The sequence below is a fragment of the Mastigoproctus giganteus genome, chromosome 14, assembly GCF_048544385.1.
Source record: "Mastigoproctus giganteus isolate SK-2022 chromosome 14, ASM4854438v1, whole genome shotgun sequence".
Lineage (NCBI taxonomy): Eukaryota > Metazoa > Arthropoda > Arachnida > Uropygi > Thelyphonidae > Mastigoproctus > Mastigoproctus giganteus.
In genome coordinates this window covers 86052891-86070875 of record NC_143588.1, presented here as the reverse complement: position 1 = coordinate 86070875, position 17985 = coordinate 86052891, and the positions used below count along the sequence as shown (strand labels likewise).

The 17985-nt window shown below is 37.0% G+C and overlaps 1 protein-coding gene across 1 annotated transcript in view; it reads right to left on the bottom strand.

Annotated features, from left to right (window-relative positions):
* Positions 1-17985, bottom strand: part of LOC150075318 (structural maintenance of chromosomes flexible hinge domain-containing protein 1-like) — a 736477-nt gene that overhangs the window by 567386 nt on the left and 151106 nt on the right. Inside the window, exon 14 of the mRNA XM_090388445.1 lies at positions 7749-7943. Coding sequence (XP_090244571.1) covers positions 7749-7943 — 195 coding nt within the window. The remainder of the gene's footprint in view (positions 1-7748; positions 7944-17985) is intronic.

Genomic DNA, 17985 nt, shown 5'->3' with positions numbered 1-17985 from the left:
TGGGAATGCCTACCTTTCTGTTGCTGCAGACCAAGTATTAACCTTCGTGATGACAGTGTATCCAGACATGAATTCAATGGCCACTCAACTCACTCGACCTAACTGAGCATATTTGGGACCTTCTGGAAAAGGACATTCATGGCTACAACCATTCGCTCAAAAACGTTCAGGCCTTATTGAATACATTGTCCAATGCATGGATAGCACTACCACAGGACACCCTGCAACACTTTGTGGGGTCCATGCCAAGATGTGTATAGACTGTATTATAGGCAAAAAAGGTGGCCCTGTTAGGTAGCAGCTGCTAATTCAAAGCCAACTTAGCAAAATTCACAGTAATTCTGTTAAGTAATATTTGAATAGCAGCTGCTTTACTTTTGGTTAACTTCTTATAACAACTTGCATTCTGAATAAAGCTTCAAACTGAGTAAACTTCAAAGTCCTACTATACAATAAAGCATAAAGATTTCAATTACACTAGTATCAGATGGTGCTTAAAAAATAATAGCTTTTAGATTGGAGTGTGTTGAGGGGGGGGTTATTTTTTAACAAACTGAAATGCGGGAACTGAAAATAAAAAGTCAAATTCAACCTTGGCATTAATATTACTAAACATCCCAACATGTCCCTAGAATCAGATGTTTATAGTTTTCAGAAAAAAATAACTCCTGAATGGGAAAATAAATTAAAAATCAAATCCCAAAAAACACAAGGTATTTTACAAGATGATATTATTTACATTAAACAGTCATCAAAAAAACTCATCTGAAAAGGAAACACTAACCTCAAATCTTATTTCATTAACTTATAATATTCATAAAATTATTAAAACTTGCCTAATTACAAGCATATATTCATTATCTTCCATTAAGAAGTGTCCAGCTTTCATTTCAAGTCTTGTTTTGTACACAGCTAGTGTTTGTATGCAGCTAAATTTGGTAAGTTATTTTACTGATTGTATCTCTATCTTGATGTGGTGGTGGGGCTTGTGTGCCCTAGTGATCCTGACAGGTTGAAGGTGAAGAGACAGACAAAAAGATGCACCCTGGTTCTCCAGGTTGGGGGTTGGGCAAGAAGTTAAAAACCCTGCCCTGTAAAAAATTTAACCATTAACATATAACTTGATGAATGAAACCACAGCCCTTACAGAAAGCTCTGTTGCAGACTGGAAAGTTTAAGATGGATATTGTTGTAATTCAATATCCATCTCCAAGAAGTTAGATGGAAAGATAAAGGTGTGATTAATAAGTTGAAATTTACAATGTAATACTCTGGAATTAATGGCAGACAGGGAGAATAGGTGTAGGATTTCTGATTTCTAAGAGAACGCACAGATCAGTGCTTGCCTCCACACCAGTGTCTGGGAGAATTTGCAGCCTTAGAATGAAAGGAAAATTCCATAATGTGACCTTTATTAATGCTATTATAACTCTCAGTGATTTCAATGCTAAACTAGGCAGGGAAGAAGTTTTCGTGGGTCTATTAGGGAGACACAGCCTCAATGAAGAAAAACAGTAATGGTCTTAGAGCAGCACAATTTGCTGCTACCAACAACTTTAAGGTCATGAGTACCTGATTTCAAAGAAAGAATATTCATAAAGGTACATAGAAAATGCCTGGTACAAATCAGGCTAACCAGATTGATCATGTACTAGTCTCTAAGAGGTGGACTACTGCAATTGAAAATGTCCATTTTTGGGGTGCCAGCTGTGATTCTGATAATTTTCTACTGAGAGCCAAACTGAAGTGAAAAAAAAAAGCCCTAGTAGCAAGAGTAGAGGCCAAGAAAGCTAAGTGGTGGAATATAGAGAAACTGAAAGATAGACTTGTTGAAAAGAAGTATCAGGCAGAGTTGGCCCGAAGACTGCAGGAACAGGAAAACAGTGACAAGACTGAAGATGAATGGACTCACATAAAGTAAGCAATGCTGGGTTCAGCAAGCATAATCTTGGTGAGACCTCAAGAGAAATGAGGAATGGTATGATATGAGTGCCAAGAAGCAGAAGAACTGGAAAGAAAAGCCAGGGTAAAATGTTTGCAGCGGAATAGCAGAGTGAATAATGAAAACTACAAGGAAAAACGGATTGCTGCAGCTAGGATATGTAGAAAGAAAGAGAGATGCTTTGAGGAGGAAGGTCGACGAAATGGTGTAACATTACAACAAGAAGGAAATTAGAAAGTTTCATAAGAATATTAAAGAAAGTATACACAGGAATTCAGATCAAAAGTTGCTGCATATGCATATGAAGGAAACTTGCTGACAAAGAAAGGAGGTTCTGAAATGGTGGAAAGAGTATTTTGAGAGCATCTTGCCAGGAGGTAAGACTGCAGCAAAACAGCTATTGTACTATACAGTAGAACTGTGCATTGAAGACCCTAGCTTCAAATAAATTCGAAACGTTAAGTGCTTAAAGAACTTTAAAGCGCGGGGAGCCGAAGGAATAATTGCAGAGTTGCTGAAGAATGATGGAGTGACACTATGGAGACGAATACATAATCTGATACTATTAATATGGTCTGAGGAAAAAATCCCAGGTGAATGGACACTTGGAACCATACAGCCGATTCACAAGAAGGGCGATAAATTGCTTTGCTCTAACTATAAGAGGTATTACATTGCTGAGCATTACTTACAAGGTTTTGTCAGGAGTTATTTATAACAGACTGTCAGCATATTCAGAGAAAATCATTGGAGAATATCAGTGTCATTTCAGACCCAACTGCTCAACAACTGACCAGATTTTCATTTGAGGCAGATACAGGAAAAAGCATTTGAGAACAATATACAATTATTTAACCTATAAGTAGATTTCAAACAAGCTTTTGATTGCCTCAACAGAGAGGAAATGATAATGATCTCCTTCTTTTGGGCATACCTGCAAAAAAAAATACCAGGCTCATAAAAGCAACCCTGGCTGGCTCTAAAGCAATGGTGAGAACTGATGACTCCCTTTGACATTAACACTGGTATTAGACAAGGTGATACACTCTCTACTGTGTTATTTAACTTGGTTTTAGAGGCACAAAAACATTGCTATTATCAGTAGGACTAAAGGAGCACTGGAAGAAACAGTGGTCAGGCTGGATAGTGAAGCACAAAGAAGAGGACTTGGGATAAATGAAGCGAAAATAAAACATATGGAATTCCAGAGGACAGCAGATAACATGTAAAATTTAAAAACCAGCAGCTTCTCGTTTGAGCATGTTCAGAATTTTACCTACCTAGGTTTACAGATACACCAGTCCAACTCTATTAATGATGTAATCATTAATGATGTATTCATTAGTAACTCTATTACTAATGAAATTAAGTCCCATATTCTGGGTTGAAATAGATGTTTCTATGCACAGGAAAAACTAATGTTCAGAGTCCAGAGTATTGAACAGACATTTAAAATTAAGAATATACAAAAGCCTCATTAGACTATTTGTGACTTACGGTTGTGAAGCTTGGACATTAATGAGTAAAGATGAGCAGTCATTGAGAGTGTTTGAGCATAAAAATTTTATAAAAAGTTTTTGGGCCCGTACAAAATGTTGATAGATTCTGGAGCATCAGAACGAACCATAAACTTGACCATCTTATTCAGGGTGTGGACATCGTCGGATTTGTGAAGAATCAGAGACTTGCCTGGTTGGAACATGTTAGGAGAATGGATGACAGCAGAACTAAGAGTACAATGAAATGGAAACCCACTGGGAGGAGGGTGAGAGGAAGACTGTGGAAAAGATAGATGGAGGATGTAGAAGAGGACTTAAAGATCATGAGAATAAGAAGTTTGACTTCTGGGAGGGCTTATCGGTGGAATATTGTCGAGAAGGCTAAGACCCACCTTGGATTATAATGCCAGAAGAATACTGTATTCAGCACCAAAAAAAAAAAAAAAATTCTTTATTTCATATGTTGTGTTAAGTGATATTGTTTGGTTAGTGTATTAACCAAACAATATCACTTAAATGGATAAATGATGTACACAAAGTCGTGTAATTTTTAGTTGAATAATTAATTATGTTTACCAAAGTGGTTCGAAATGTCAACTATATGTATTCATTTTAGTTTAGGGCCTTTCCTAGATGCAATTTATTTCACTTTAAAGCTCAATAAATTGAAAATTAATGAGACAAAAATTACGAGTTATTGCACGTCATAATCTATTAAGTAACATAATCATTTATTCTGAAAAACTTCATTTATTTCACCTGATTTATTCATTGTATAAATCACATTCTTCTTTTAAGTGCAATCATTGATATAAATTAATTTTTTTTACAGGTAAAATGTCTGGAAACTGGCAACCTTGGGACCTGTAGGCTTTTCCAGGTTTTGGACAATAAGTTATAAATTACCATAAATTACAGACAAATCAATCTAAAGAGTAATAGCTGCCTATGCATGAGTAAATGAAAGATCAGTATCCTGCTCAGTCAGCACTGGATGCCTATTTTTTTGCAAATTTATCAATGTGATTAACTTATTATTTATTAACTTAAATAAACAGATTATTTTATTCCTCCATTCCCTTTGGTTGTTGTTGATTAAAATTTAGAAATGAAATACAAAAGTGGCAAGTGATTACTGACAAAATTAATGAAGTTCCACTGGGGGGGGGGGGGGGGGGCTCAAGTCAAGTTTGAAATAGCTCATCACCGAATTACATAAACTATAAAAATAAAGTAATGAAATTGTATTTACTCACAAAAATCTATTTATATTTTTCACTTTTCTTTTTTTAATGCCAATACAAAGACACAACATAGGTTTATTCATTTTTGTGCTGTAAATTGTGACTTTGGACTGGGCTGCTGAAAAAGCATAGTATAAGCTTTCTTATCAACATGTAACGCTGTACTGGTTTCAGAAATAAATATGGTAAATAAGGCTTGTTTTTCCACTATGCACTCAGCATTATAAGAAAGAGCATATTACGTTTGGTGGTCAGCAGATTTTATTGTAAATTTGTAAGATCACAGCATTTACTTAAGTAAGCTGAAAGGCATCAGAAAGTTCATTGGCTGCAAAACATTGAATGTGCTTATACACCGAACACATAGTGGAAAAGCAAAGCTGACAAATGAATTTTCTGATTGCATTAAGTTATATATTATTTAACTTTAACTTAAATATAATTGTATTAGGAGAACCTCTTTCATGCTAATCAAAAAGGGTGGCAAGGAGGGGATGAAAAAATGATAAATATTTCTGGTTTTGGGCTAGCTGGATTTCAGAAGTTCTACATTTATTATTTTATTTATTCAAAATAATAAAGGAATATAACAAAGGCAAAATGTCATGTTAAAATCCCTTGCATATGATTTAGATTTACAACTTATTTCATTTGTGACAACATTAATCATTATGCAATATGAAATACTAGAATTTCCTACTACAATTCATTAGAAAATACAGAAATGAAATTTACTTCAACCTCTTGTCTAATAGAGAAATTAAACTAAGTACCCTAGGATTTATATCACATGCCATATTTAGAGAACTTTGAAAATTTTCCATGCACATAAATATGTACAGTAGAAACACATGGATATCATACCTGTGCTTTGTTCCATCAAGCACATGTACCATTCCACATTTCATATACAGCTACTCCCTGATTAACGTAAGGGTTGTGTTCTGCGGGACGTTACGTGTCGGAATGTCCATAAATAAGCATTCAGGGAAATTCTGCACTCGCAACTATGCGCAATGAATTTGATAGAAGCAAAAAAGAAATGTTCAACGAACATGTAAATAGAATTATTCAATTTTTTTTATCTCATGCACAGGAAAAATTACAAAAGTGTACAAAATTACAAAAATTTCAAAATTATAAAATTACAAAAAGAGAAAGAAGACAGGCATAATGTCAGCAAGTTTTACCTTTTGAGCATCATTGCCAGAATTAACTCTCCAGCTGATAAGCACACTGCTGTGGAAGTTGAGGGCTGTGGAGATTTAGAAGGGGTTTTTTCCCCAACACAACACAAAATTTCTCTGCAGCTGCAGAATCGGCACTGGTGACTTCACCGTATACCTTAATGTTTTGGAAACCAGCGTGATACTTGAACCTATTAAACCACTCATTGCTTGCCACAAACTTGGCTTGGGATTTGCCGTACTCATTGTTATCTACATAAATACTTCTTGCTTGAATGGCTGTTAGATTCAGGGGCACTTGCTTCTGAATTTTCCATCCATATTATTAATAGCTTTTCAATCTTCGACATAGCAGCTGAATGCTGTTTTGTGATCACTGTTGGGACAGACTGGCCCCGGTGTAAAATACGTTGATCCTTTACACGTTCTTTTATATGCACACTGTCCCTTAAAACAGTATTCACCATTGAAACAGCGAGACCTAATTCCATGCAATAGATGACAAACTTTGTCCTGGTTCATACTTCTTAATTAATTATCTTCATTTCTAAATCAATTTTGTTTTGTTTCCTAGCACTGCCAGCACTTGCACTTTCCATTGGTCGCTTTCCCTTCATCATTGTAATAAGTAAATAGAATGAAGAGAAGATTTCAGCAAAGAGGAACTCATTTCACCATAATACCGTAACATAAAAACCCACACAATTTCAGTTATCTGTAATACCGATTCCGTATTATCGCAAATGCAAAAGATCAAGTTTACTACCTGTTTATAATAGCCTGCACTAACAGAAAGGCCCAATAAACCGGAAAGTGCAAATTGTTTTTATTGTTTCATGGTAGTGACCTCCAGAAATGTGTTTTAGAAAAATATCACAAAGGGATTCAAAATTGATTCTTATAACATATGATAATGATGAAAGTGTAGTGCAATTTCCATTATAAAAATCACCTTTTAGAGAGATAAATAGCTTAGTTATACAGCGAAAATTTCAACTTCCGAGGTATTGGAACGAATTACAAAAAAAAAAAAAAAAAAAAAACAATGTATTATTGGGTTCACATTACGATATTTTCACGATATCTCCATTTATACCTACAGGATGCAAAATAAGTTTCCACAAATTTTTTAAGTTTGCACCGGCCAGCAAAAATGTCGAATTTCTGTAAGTCAAGTATTACGTAAGTCGGGGAGTGGCTGTATATATTTTCATTATTCGTTTCTATATAATATCGGAGTAAATACACCATAGTTAACCCATAGATTTGAGCTACGATTGTAGCGTAGAAGGCATCGTTTTAATTGTATCTCATAATGTGGTTGCCTTCACAACAAGATAGCTACTGTTATTTATTTTCAGCGTACCACCACCCATATTGTATTTGGAAAATTAAATGCACTTGGCATAATCCTTATGGGTTTTGATAATTAACTATATAATATCGGTGTAAATACACCATAGTTAACCCATAACATAAATAACAGTAGCCTTCTCTACTAGAGAAGCGTTATTTATTTGAAGTAATTCAATAGTAGCTATCTTGTTGTGAAGGCAACCACATTATGAGATACAATTAAAACGATGCCTTCTACGCTACAATCGTAGCTCAAATCTATGGGTTAACTAGTGTATTTACACCGATATTATATAGTTAATTATCAAAACCCATAAGGATTATGCCAAGTGCATTTAATTTTCCAAATTATTCGTTTCGTATGTAACTGAATTAGCAATAAAGGAAATAAAAGAACAATAAATAAAGAGCAGTAGTAGCCCACAATAATCGTATTTACTAAACAAAAGTAATATTACCAAATCAGAGAAAATTAGTTTATGATAATATTAGAAAGGAAATAAAAAAATTATTGACTCACCAGCTGCCCTTTTTCAAACACCTTGCCATCCCACTCTATACTATCATACACTGCCCATGGAAACTGCTTATGTTTCTGAAGTTCTGGACGTGAAATAAGAGCTCTGAACCCAGTAAACATGACCTGTTTATCACACTGCTCATGGCAATTTAGTAACCAATCAGTAAATTGTTTTTCAATATTTCCACGTTTTTCCTATTTAAATTAAAAAATGAATTATTATTAAAAACTTCCATTAATAAATGATTTTTTAATGTAAGTATACAATTAATTTCAAATTAAACTTCATTAGATATAGAAAAAAAAGAAGTGGCTAGAACATGCAGCGCTGCACTTTTATATAAACTTTGTATTTTCTTATAAGATATCCCTCAATATCATCACATTTTCTTAAAATTTGAAGGAGCAGATTTCTGTGGACTTTGTTGTACTTCCCCCCCCCCCCCCCCACACAAGATCAATGAATACTTGAGATGTGTAAATGTGACCACATTTCGTAAAGGAAGATCAAAGGGTTATAGACAAATAATTATAGACCTGTCAGTTTAACTTCTGTTGCAGGCTCATCTAGACAAGAATTCAGCAATAGTTCGGACACAGCATGGGTTGTCAAGGGGAAGTCTTGTCTGACCAATTCCATTGGATACTATGATGTGGTTACAAAGGAACTGGATGCAAAAAAATAATTTTGATATCATATACTTGGATCTTAGGAAAGCTTTTGATACTGTTGCACATGGAAAACTACTGTGCAAATTGCTACAATGGATAAAAGTATGGTTGAGTGGGAGAAAACAGAGAGTGGTAATAAATGGACACTGCTGTTCGTGGACTAATGTTATTAGTGGAATCCCCCAGGATTTAGCATTGAGTCCATTACTGTTTTCTGTATTTATTAATGATTTTAATGAAAGTATATCAGGATTAATGTCTAAGTTTTCAGACGTTATGAAGGTTCCATAGTTATTAATGACAGTAATGATAGTAAGCTACTGCAACAGGATCTGGAAAAGTTGAGCAAATGGGCTTAGAGAGGTAGCAACTGAAGTTTAACATTGACAAATCACTCTGACAATTACTCTGGGGTTACTACATATGGGTAGCAGTAATCCCAGAGTAATGTATCAACTGTGTGGTACAGAATGAAAAGGACTTAGGGGTAATTGTGCAGTCAGATGTGAAATTTTCTGAACAGTGCAGCCATACAGGAATACATTGGGGGAGTACCTCCCCCGATGGTATTCTCCACCTTGTCGCGGTGTGGGGGGGGGCTTGCATGTCCCGATGACCTGGAGAGCTAAGTCAGCAGTAGCTTAGCTACTGGTAGGGCCTCTCAAGCTGGCCAGGTCAAAGGGTAGGGGCCAGACTAAGAGAGATACTCCGACCCTCCAGGTTGGGGGTTGCTGCAATGGGCTAGCTCCTTATTCAGTGTAAAAAATACACAAATGCTAAACGACTTACAAGTGAAAATGAAAACGGACTGCACTTTCGGAAACGACTCGGAAAACGACTATGATTTTGGGATGCTGGAATATTCAAGGCCTTTCACAATTAAAAGAAACTTTCTTCCGGATGAACTGCAAAAATTCAAGTTAGACATTGTCGTGTTATCAGAAACAAAGAAAATGGGATGTGGAGAGGAAATAATGGGAGAATACTACCATTTTTAAGATGTCAGAGTTTATAGAGGAGCTGAATGTGGATCTGACCATTTTCTTGTTAAAATAACACTGAGGTGGAACTGGATTAAGAAAATATGTGTAGACAACCAACAATGCAGGGAAGGAGAAATGCTACAAGTGGCTCAATTTAACGTTGACCTACTCCAGGACAACAGCATTAGAAACAACTTCACCCAGAGACTGGATGCTGCAATTAACATAGAGATAAAAGGTAATACTGAAGAAATCTACGAATATTTAAACCATACTGTTAAAAAAATAGCTCATGAAATCCTAGGCAAAAAGAAGAGTCAAGGACCAAAAAAAGACCTGGATTACAGAGAAAGTAAGAGCTGCTGTAGAGAAAAAGAAACTTGCATATCAGAAATGGCTGGGTGATAGGAATGATGCATATAGGAACATTTATGTTGAAAAGAAGAAAATAGCCAATCGGTTGGTAGTAGAAGCGAAAAATGAAGAATGGGAAAAGAAATATGCAACTATTAATAGCAAATTGGGCTTCAAGCAATCAGCAAAATCGTGGAAGGTCCTTAAAGCATGAGAAAACAGAATAAAAACAACGCTGGTTTGCAATTAATACCTTTGAAAGACTGGACGGAGTACTATGAAGGACTTTTAAAAGAAGACCGGGAAGAGTTCAAGTCGATGAAGGATTTTGGTGTAGAAACTTGGGCTTAAAAGTTTCTGCTAGGGAAGTGGAACTCCTGCTAAAGAAAGGAAGGAATGGCAAATCACCTGGACCTGGAGGAGTTTACATGGAACTTCTGAAATATGGAGGAAGAGGAATGGCTGTTCTGATACAATAACTGTTAAATAGTATACTGAGAGGAGAAGAAATACCAAAAGAAATGATAACGGGATATATTACATTAAATGGTTCCTGATCCAGTTTCCAAGATCCTTGGAAACTGGATCAGGAACCATTTAGAAGCCTGAATCGAGGTATCAGAAGAACAAAGTGGTTTTTCAGCCAGGAGGTCATATATAGACCATATCTCAACAGTACGACAGATCCTTGAAAAATACCAATCAAAAGGGAAAAAAATCTTTATGATTTTCATTGACCTTGAAAAGGCATATGACAGTGTTCCAAGAAAACTCTTATGGGAAGCACTGAAAGAGGCAAATATTGATGGACAACTAATTAACATTATTAAGGCAATTTACAGGAATAATAGATGCAGAATTAAATTGGGATCAGCTTTGTCACCTGAATTCCACACTTCAAAAGGCTTATTACAAGGTTGTTGCATGTCACCAACACTTTTAAAAATTTATATCAACATCTGCCTAAGATCCCGGTCAAAAAAATGTAATAAAATGGGATTGCCAATTAATAAGAACACCTATATTCACAATTTACTTTTTGTAGACGATCAGGTGGTGAGCACAAGACTTAGAAGATGCAAAGTATGCATGTTGTCAATCATTTGAGGAATATAAACAATGGGGTCTAAAAATCAATTTTAACAAGACTGAAATGTTGTCTTCAGGACCAGGACACATTCTAAATATTGCAGGTTCTAAAATCAAACAAGTCGATAAATTCAAATATTTGGGATCAATCTTACAAAGTGATGGATCATACCAAGTAGAGATCAATAAGAAAACTGCAGATGGCAGAAAGGCTATTGGCATGTTAAACTCTGTTCTGTGGAGCAAAAATATCCTAAATAAAACAAAGAAACTTATATTTAAAATGATTGTATAAAGTCTTCTATTGTATGGAGCAGAAACCTGGACATTGAATAGACAAGCAAAAAATTGCTCTCCACAGAAATGGATTTTTGGAGACGCTCAGCAGGAACTTCTAGAAGAGACAGAAAATGGAATGAAGACATAAGGGAAAAAATGGAAGTGAAAAAGGAAAAAGACTTATTGACACCATCAAAGAAAAGCGTCTAACATGGTATGGACATGTAAAACAGATGCAAGAAAACAGATATCCAAAGGCTATCCTGGAATGGATACCTCCTGGAAGAAGGAGAAGAGGAAGACCTAGGAGGACATGGGTGGATGGACTACGGGAGTGCATGACAGCCCGAGGCTTAACCGACCAAGACACCCTGAACCGCACTTTATGGAGGGGAAAAAATTCCTAACAAGAAATAACTTTTACACTGAGGAAACCCACTGTAAATGGAAACCCTCCTCTTGAAGAAGAAGGAGGAGGAGGAGGTAATTATCCCTTTGTATAAGGCAATGGTAAGGCCTCACCTTGAGTACTGTATACAGGTCTGGAAACCTCATTTTAGGAAGGATATAGAGCTGCTGGAATGAGTATAGAGAAGGGCAGCAAGATTAGTGAATGGAAGAGGGTTGCTCTTAAATAGAAAGGCTTAAGTTCTGCAAATTACAGTGTTCAGAGACTAGGCACCTGCGAGGGGATCTGATTGAGGTGTATAAGGCCTTGAATGGTTTGAGCAAACTCAATGCTGATGGGATTCTCCCTCTAGCCTAGATTAATTGTCTGAGGGGATATAAATTCAAATTGAGGAAAGACAGTTGTACAATAGATGTGCGGAAATTTGCCTTTAGTCAGCGGGTGGTTCATTGCTGGAACAAACTTCCATCTGTAGTAGAAGTTGACAGTTTAAATAAATTCAAGCCAGAAACTGATAAACATTTGGAGCAGGTGAAATGGAAAGGGTTCGGGTTTTTTTTGGCTGATGCTGTATAAGCTTGCTTTCTTGCATCATATGCTTCTACTAATGCTTATGCTAAATACAGGTTCTGTTATGTTCCCATAACTTTTCTATAATTTGAATTCTATAATTTTTCTTCCCCACAGTTACATTTCCACTGAGTGCTAGCAAAATATGGGTACTATTAATATACAACATGCAATGTGCACTGTTTTTAGCTAGAAATTCACTCGGAATATAAAATTCTTGTCTGTTGATCTTCCTGATCTGTTAAACTCATACAGAGAGTAGCCTATGATGAATTAAGTTTTCTTGATAACAACTATAGTTTGATGAGAACCTACCTCAAGAACAGAGCATGGTAGGTTGTTGTCAGACTCCATCAGTCTACCAGAACAATGGATATTAGAAGGGTTGAAACTGCTTGATCAGAATAGGGTGAACCAAAGTTGGCATTTGAGGACAACTAATAAATTATGATAAACACTGAAAATTCTTTTGGTATACAACGATGCTCTGTTATTCCGATAAAATTTCTACATCATACAATGGAAAATATGATTCTCTTAAATTGTTTTCTTGTATATAAAAATAAAAATTGCTATCAAACTTTAATTCATTGTAAAGCACATTCAGGTATTTTGACATAAGATCTGCCTTGAACTTATTTAAGTTGCTGTTAAATACATAAAAAACAATATTACTTTCTTAGCATTAGCAGGGCGTATGGTGCAAGAAAGCAAGCTTATATAGCATCAGCCAAAAAAAAAAAAAAAAACCACCCTTCCAATTTCACCCATCCATTCACTCCAAATTTTGTCTAGTTCTACCTTGAACTTATTTAAGCTGCTGACATCCACTACAACAGACGGAAATTTGTTCCAACTATCAACCACCTGCTGGCTAAAGGGAATTTCCACAGATCTATTCTACAATTGTCTTTTCTCAATTTGAATTTATGTCCCCTCAGTTGAATAATCTGAGTAAAATGAAGAATCCCATTAGCAATGAACTTGCTCAATCCATTCAAGGCCTTATTCACCTCAATTAGATCACCTCGCAGGTACCTAGTCTCCAGAAGCTGCAATTTGCAGAACTTAAACCTTTCTTGGTAACACCAACCTTTTATTCCATTCACCAATCTCGCCATTCTCTGTACTAGTTCCAGCAGCTCTACATGCTTCCTAAAATGAGGCCCCCAGACCTGTATACAGTACTCAAGGTGTGGCCTGCCCATTGCCTTATACAAGTGGACAATCGCCCCTTTATATCTGCTAGCAAAATTACTCTATATATCATTGACAAGACATCATCAGACACCACACTTGCAGCCTTTTTGCACTGTTCAGAAAACTTCATATTTGACTACACAATTACCCCCAAATCCTTTTCATTTTCCACTACCCTGAGTGTAGTACCACCCAGCTGATATGGTACAGTGGGGTTACTGCTATCCATATGCAGTACTTTACATTTGTCAATGTTAAATTTCAGCTGCCACCTCTCAGCCCATATGCTCAACTTTTTCTAGATCCTGTTGCAGTAGCATACTATCATTACTGTCATTAACAAAACCCTGCCAACCTTTGAATCGTCTGCAAACTTAGACATTAACCCTGATATAATATCATTGATAAATACAGAACAAAACAATGGGCCCAACACCAAACCTTGGGGGACTCCACTAATAATATTATTTCATGAAGATCAGTGTCCACTGATAACCACTCTCTGTGTTCTCCCACTCAACCATCCTTTTATCCATTGTAGCAACTTATACTGTCCCTGTCTCACTCTCTGTCTTCTCCCACTCAACCATCCTTTTATCCATTGTAGCAACTTATCCTTAATGACATGCTGCTATTTGTACAGCAGTCTTCCATGTGCCACAGTATCAAAAGCTTTCCTAAAATCCAAGTATATGTTATCAAAATTATTCTTTGCATCCAATTCTTTTGTCATCACATCATAGTATCCAATCAAATTTGTCAGAAAAGACTTCCCCTTAACAATCCCATGCTGTGTAGTAGTAGTAGTAGCGCAAGAAAGCAAGTGTATGAACTTATGCAACATCAGCCAAAAAAATCACACCATTCCCTCTAAATGTTTGTCCAGTTCCTCCTTAAATTTATTTAACCTATCAACTTCCACAATGACAGATGGAAGTTTGTTCCAGCAATTAACCACCCGCTGGCTAAAGGAAAATTTCCGAACATCTATTCTACATCTGTCTTTCCTTAATTTGAATTTATGCCCCCTTAGGTTCATAATCTGAACAAGTGGAAGAATCCCTTCAGAATTCAGCGTGCTCAATCCATTCAAGTCTTTATACACCTCAATCAGATCACCGCGCAGGTGCCTAGTCTCCAGCCACTGCAATTTATAGAACTTAAGCCTTTCTTGGTAAGAGCACCCCTTTGTTCCCCTCACCAATCTTGTTGCCCTTCTCTGTACTCAACAGTGTCAAATAATCCTTCCTAAAATTAGGCCTCTAGACATGTACACAGTACTCAAGGCATGGCCTCACCACTGCCTTATACAGAGGGACAATCACCTCCTTTTCCCTGCTAGCAAAATTTCTATATATCATTGACGAAACCCCATGGCCTGCCCTGGCAGCCTGTCTGCATTGCTCAGAAAACTTCATATCTGACTGCACAATTACTACCAGGTCTTTTTCATTTTCTACCACCTTAAGTGTAGTACCACACAGTTGGTACGTTTCTCTGGGGTTACTTCTACCCATATGCAGTACTTTGCATTTGTCAAGGTTAAACTTCAGTTGCCACTTCTCAGCCCATCTGCCCAAATTTTCTAGATCTTGTTGCAGTAGCACACTGCCATTACTGTCATAACAACCCTGCCAACCTTTGTACCATCTGCAAACTTTGACACTAAGCCTGATATACCTTTGATATCGATAAATATACAAAACAACAGTGGACCCAACACTGAACCCTGTGGGACTCCTCTAATAACATTAGTCCACGAAGAGCAGCACCCATTGATTACCACTCTCTGTCTTCTCCCATTCAAACATCCTTTTATCCATTGTAGCAACTTAACCCTAATACTATTCTGCTCCAATTTGTACAGAGTCTTCCATGCGCAACAGTGTCAAAAGCTTTCCTGAAATCCACGTATATGATATCAAAATTATTTTTTCCATCCTGTTCCTTTGTCAGACAAGACTTCCCCTTAACAAACCCATGCTGTGTCTGAATTATTGCTGCAGTCTTGTCTAGATGATCCTGCAATGCATCTTTAACCAGTGACTCCAGTATTTTACCCAAAACAGATGTTAAACTAACTGCTCTGTAATTACTCATCACCCTTCGATCCCCCCTTTGTGAATTGGGAATACATTTGCACATCTCCAGTCTGTGGGGACCTCCCCTGAGTCCAAGGATGCTCTCGTAATTATGGCCAAGGGTTTGCTTACTTCCTTTGCCACCTCCTTTAATATAACTGGATAGATCCCATCCACCTCAGGTGCTTTTCTTATGTTTAACTTCAACAATTTCTCCTCCACTTTGCTTTCAGTTATTATACAAAATCATTAAGTATCCTGCTACAATTTGATAACCTTTTGGCATTTTCAAACCTTAATAACTCCTCATGTATGAATGTAGATGCAAAATACTCATTCAGTTTGTTTGCTATCTGAGCAGGATCATCAACAGTCGAACCATCGATATCAAGTGGACCAATCAGATTCATCCCCTTCCTTTTAGAGTTTATATAAGTAAAGATTTTTTTTTTTTTTTTTTGATTTGGTAGTTGTTGGCGCATCGGCTTCTGTGGCCATATTGCACCTCCCAAGGTTTTTGCAGTACTTTGATCCAAGCCCGAGGCGGGAATCGAACCCGCGACCTTTGGGTTGCCGGGCAGGTACTTTACCCACTCGGCTAGCCCGGTCGGCTATATATATAAGTAAAGAAATCCTTGCTGTTTTTCTTTGCATCCTTTGCCAAAGATGTCTATTAATCTGCCTTTGCCTGCCTAACCTCCTTTGTGAGTTGATTACAGACTAGCTTATATCTGCCATAGGCTTCTGTGTCGCCTGATAATTTATATGCATCCCATGCATTTTTCTTCTCTGTCACGAGTCTCATTAGTTCATTTATCAACCATTTAGGCCTAAACCTTGAACAATATTTCTTAATAGGTATGAAACTTTTAGTAGCTTCCATGATTAATTCCTTGAATGCATCCCACTTAGAATTTGCTGTTGGTAAGATCATCAGTTTATCCCACTGTACAGAATTTAAAAACTGTCTGAGACCACTGTACTCACCTTTATGGAAGAAAAAAACCCTTTCCTTTACCCCTGATGATAATTATCTTTAAGTAAATCCCACATCAGTACACTGTGATTACTGCCACCTAGTGGTTTCTTTATCTGCAAATTCTTAATACACGAATGATCACTGCTGATTAGCAACCAGAGAGTATTACCCTCTCTGGTTGCCTCTCGAACATGCTGCTGCAGAAAATAATCATCCAATAAATCCACAAAAGTCTTACCAGTGTGCGAGTGACCAACCCACAAGTTCCAGTCAATATCTGGGAAGTTAAAATCCCCCATTATAAGACATTCTGATTTACTAGCCCACTCTATTTCTCTGTACCATTGTTCATTGTACTCATTCGAGTCATTAGGCCTATAACACACTCCTATTCTTTATTTTTGCTTTTACAGTGCTTATGTCACGCCAAACTGACTCAACAGTGCACTGTTCATCTGTATCAACTGGATGCACTTCTTTTGATTTTTATGTTTTTCTTAATTAACAGCATAACACCTCCTCCCTTCCTATCCTGTTTTTCCTTTCTGTACACATTGTACTCCCCAAATTCCAATTCTGCATTCCTAATATCTATGTGACACCACGTCTCTGATATCCCAACAATATCCGCCTCTGATGTCTTGACCAACACTTCAAATTCATCAAATTTATTTACTACACTTCTAGCATTGGTACACATGCAAGTATTCTTAGACACTTTCAAATTTAACCCTAACTCATGACTTTTTTGCAACATTGACCTGTACTTGTTAAGTAAATCTGCAAATCTCCTACTCTTAATGTCATTGGTGCCAACGTGTACAACAATATCACCTTTTGTGCCCTTAAAAGATGATATATGCTTTACAATGTTATCAACTTTTGCCTCTGGCAGACATACCCTGGTCCAATTCCATCTATCCTTTTTACACAATATATTACCCGTCTCCCTGACAATAGTCACCAACAATAACTAACTCCTGTGGAAACAGCGCATTCTGTCTTGGAGATTGCTGCTGTGTTGCCTGATGCCCAGGAGTGAGCTCTGGCATTGAGTTAGGCAGCTGAGAGCTTGACGGGCCTCTCATATTAATGTCTTCAAGGGCATCTACCCTACACCTCAAGCTCTCATAGACACCATTAGAATGCTGAGTTGATGCCTAATTTCTAGACACTCTCTGCACCTGGCACACACAAAGAAATCCTTCTTGGCTAGATCTGTGTCTGAACTGTACTGCAATCTTGTCTAGATGATTCTGCATTTCTTAACCAGTGACTCCATTATTTTCCCTGGAACAGAAATCAAACTAACAGGTCTGTAATTACTCGTGTCACCCTTTGATCCCCCTTTGTGAATTGGGGACACATTTGCACATCTCCAGTCCATGGGAACCTCCCAAGAGTCCAAAGAAGCTTTCATAATTATGGCTAAGAGTTTGCTTACTTCCTTTGCCGCCTCCTTTAATATAACTGGATAGATCCCATCCACCCGAGGTGCATTTCTTATGTTTAACTTCAACAATTTCTCCTCCATTTTGCTCTGTTATTACAAAATCATTAAGCACCCTGCTACAATTTGATAATTTTGGCATTTTCAAACCTTAATAACTCCTCATGTGTG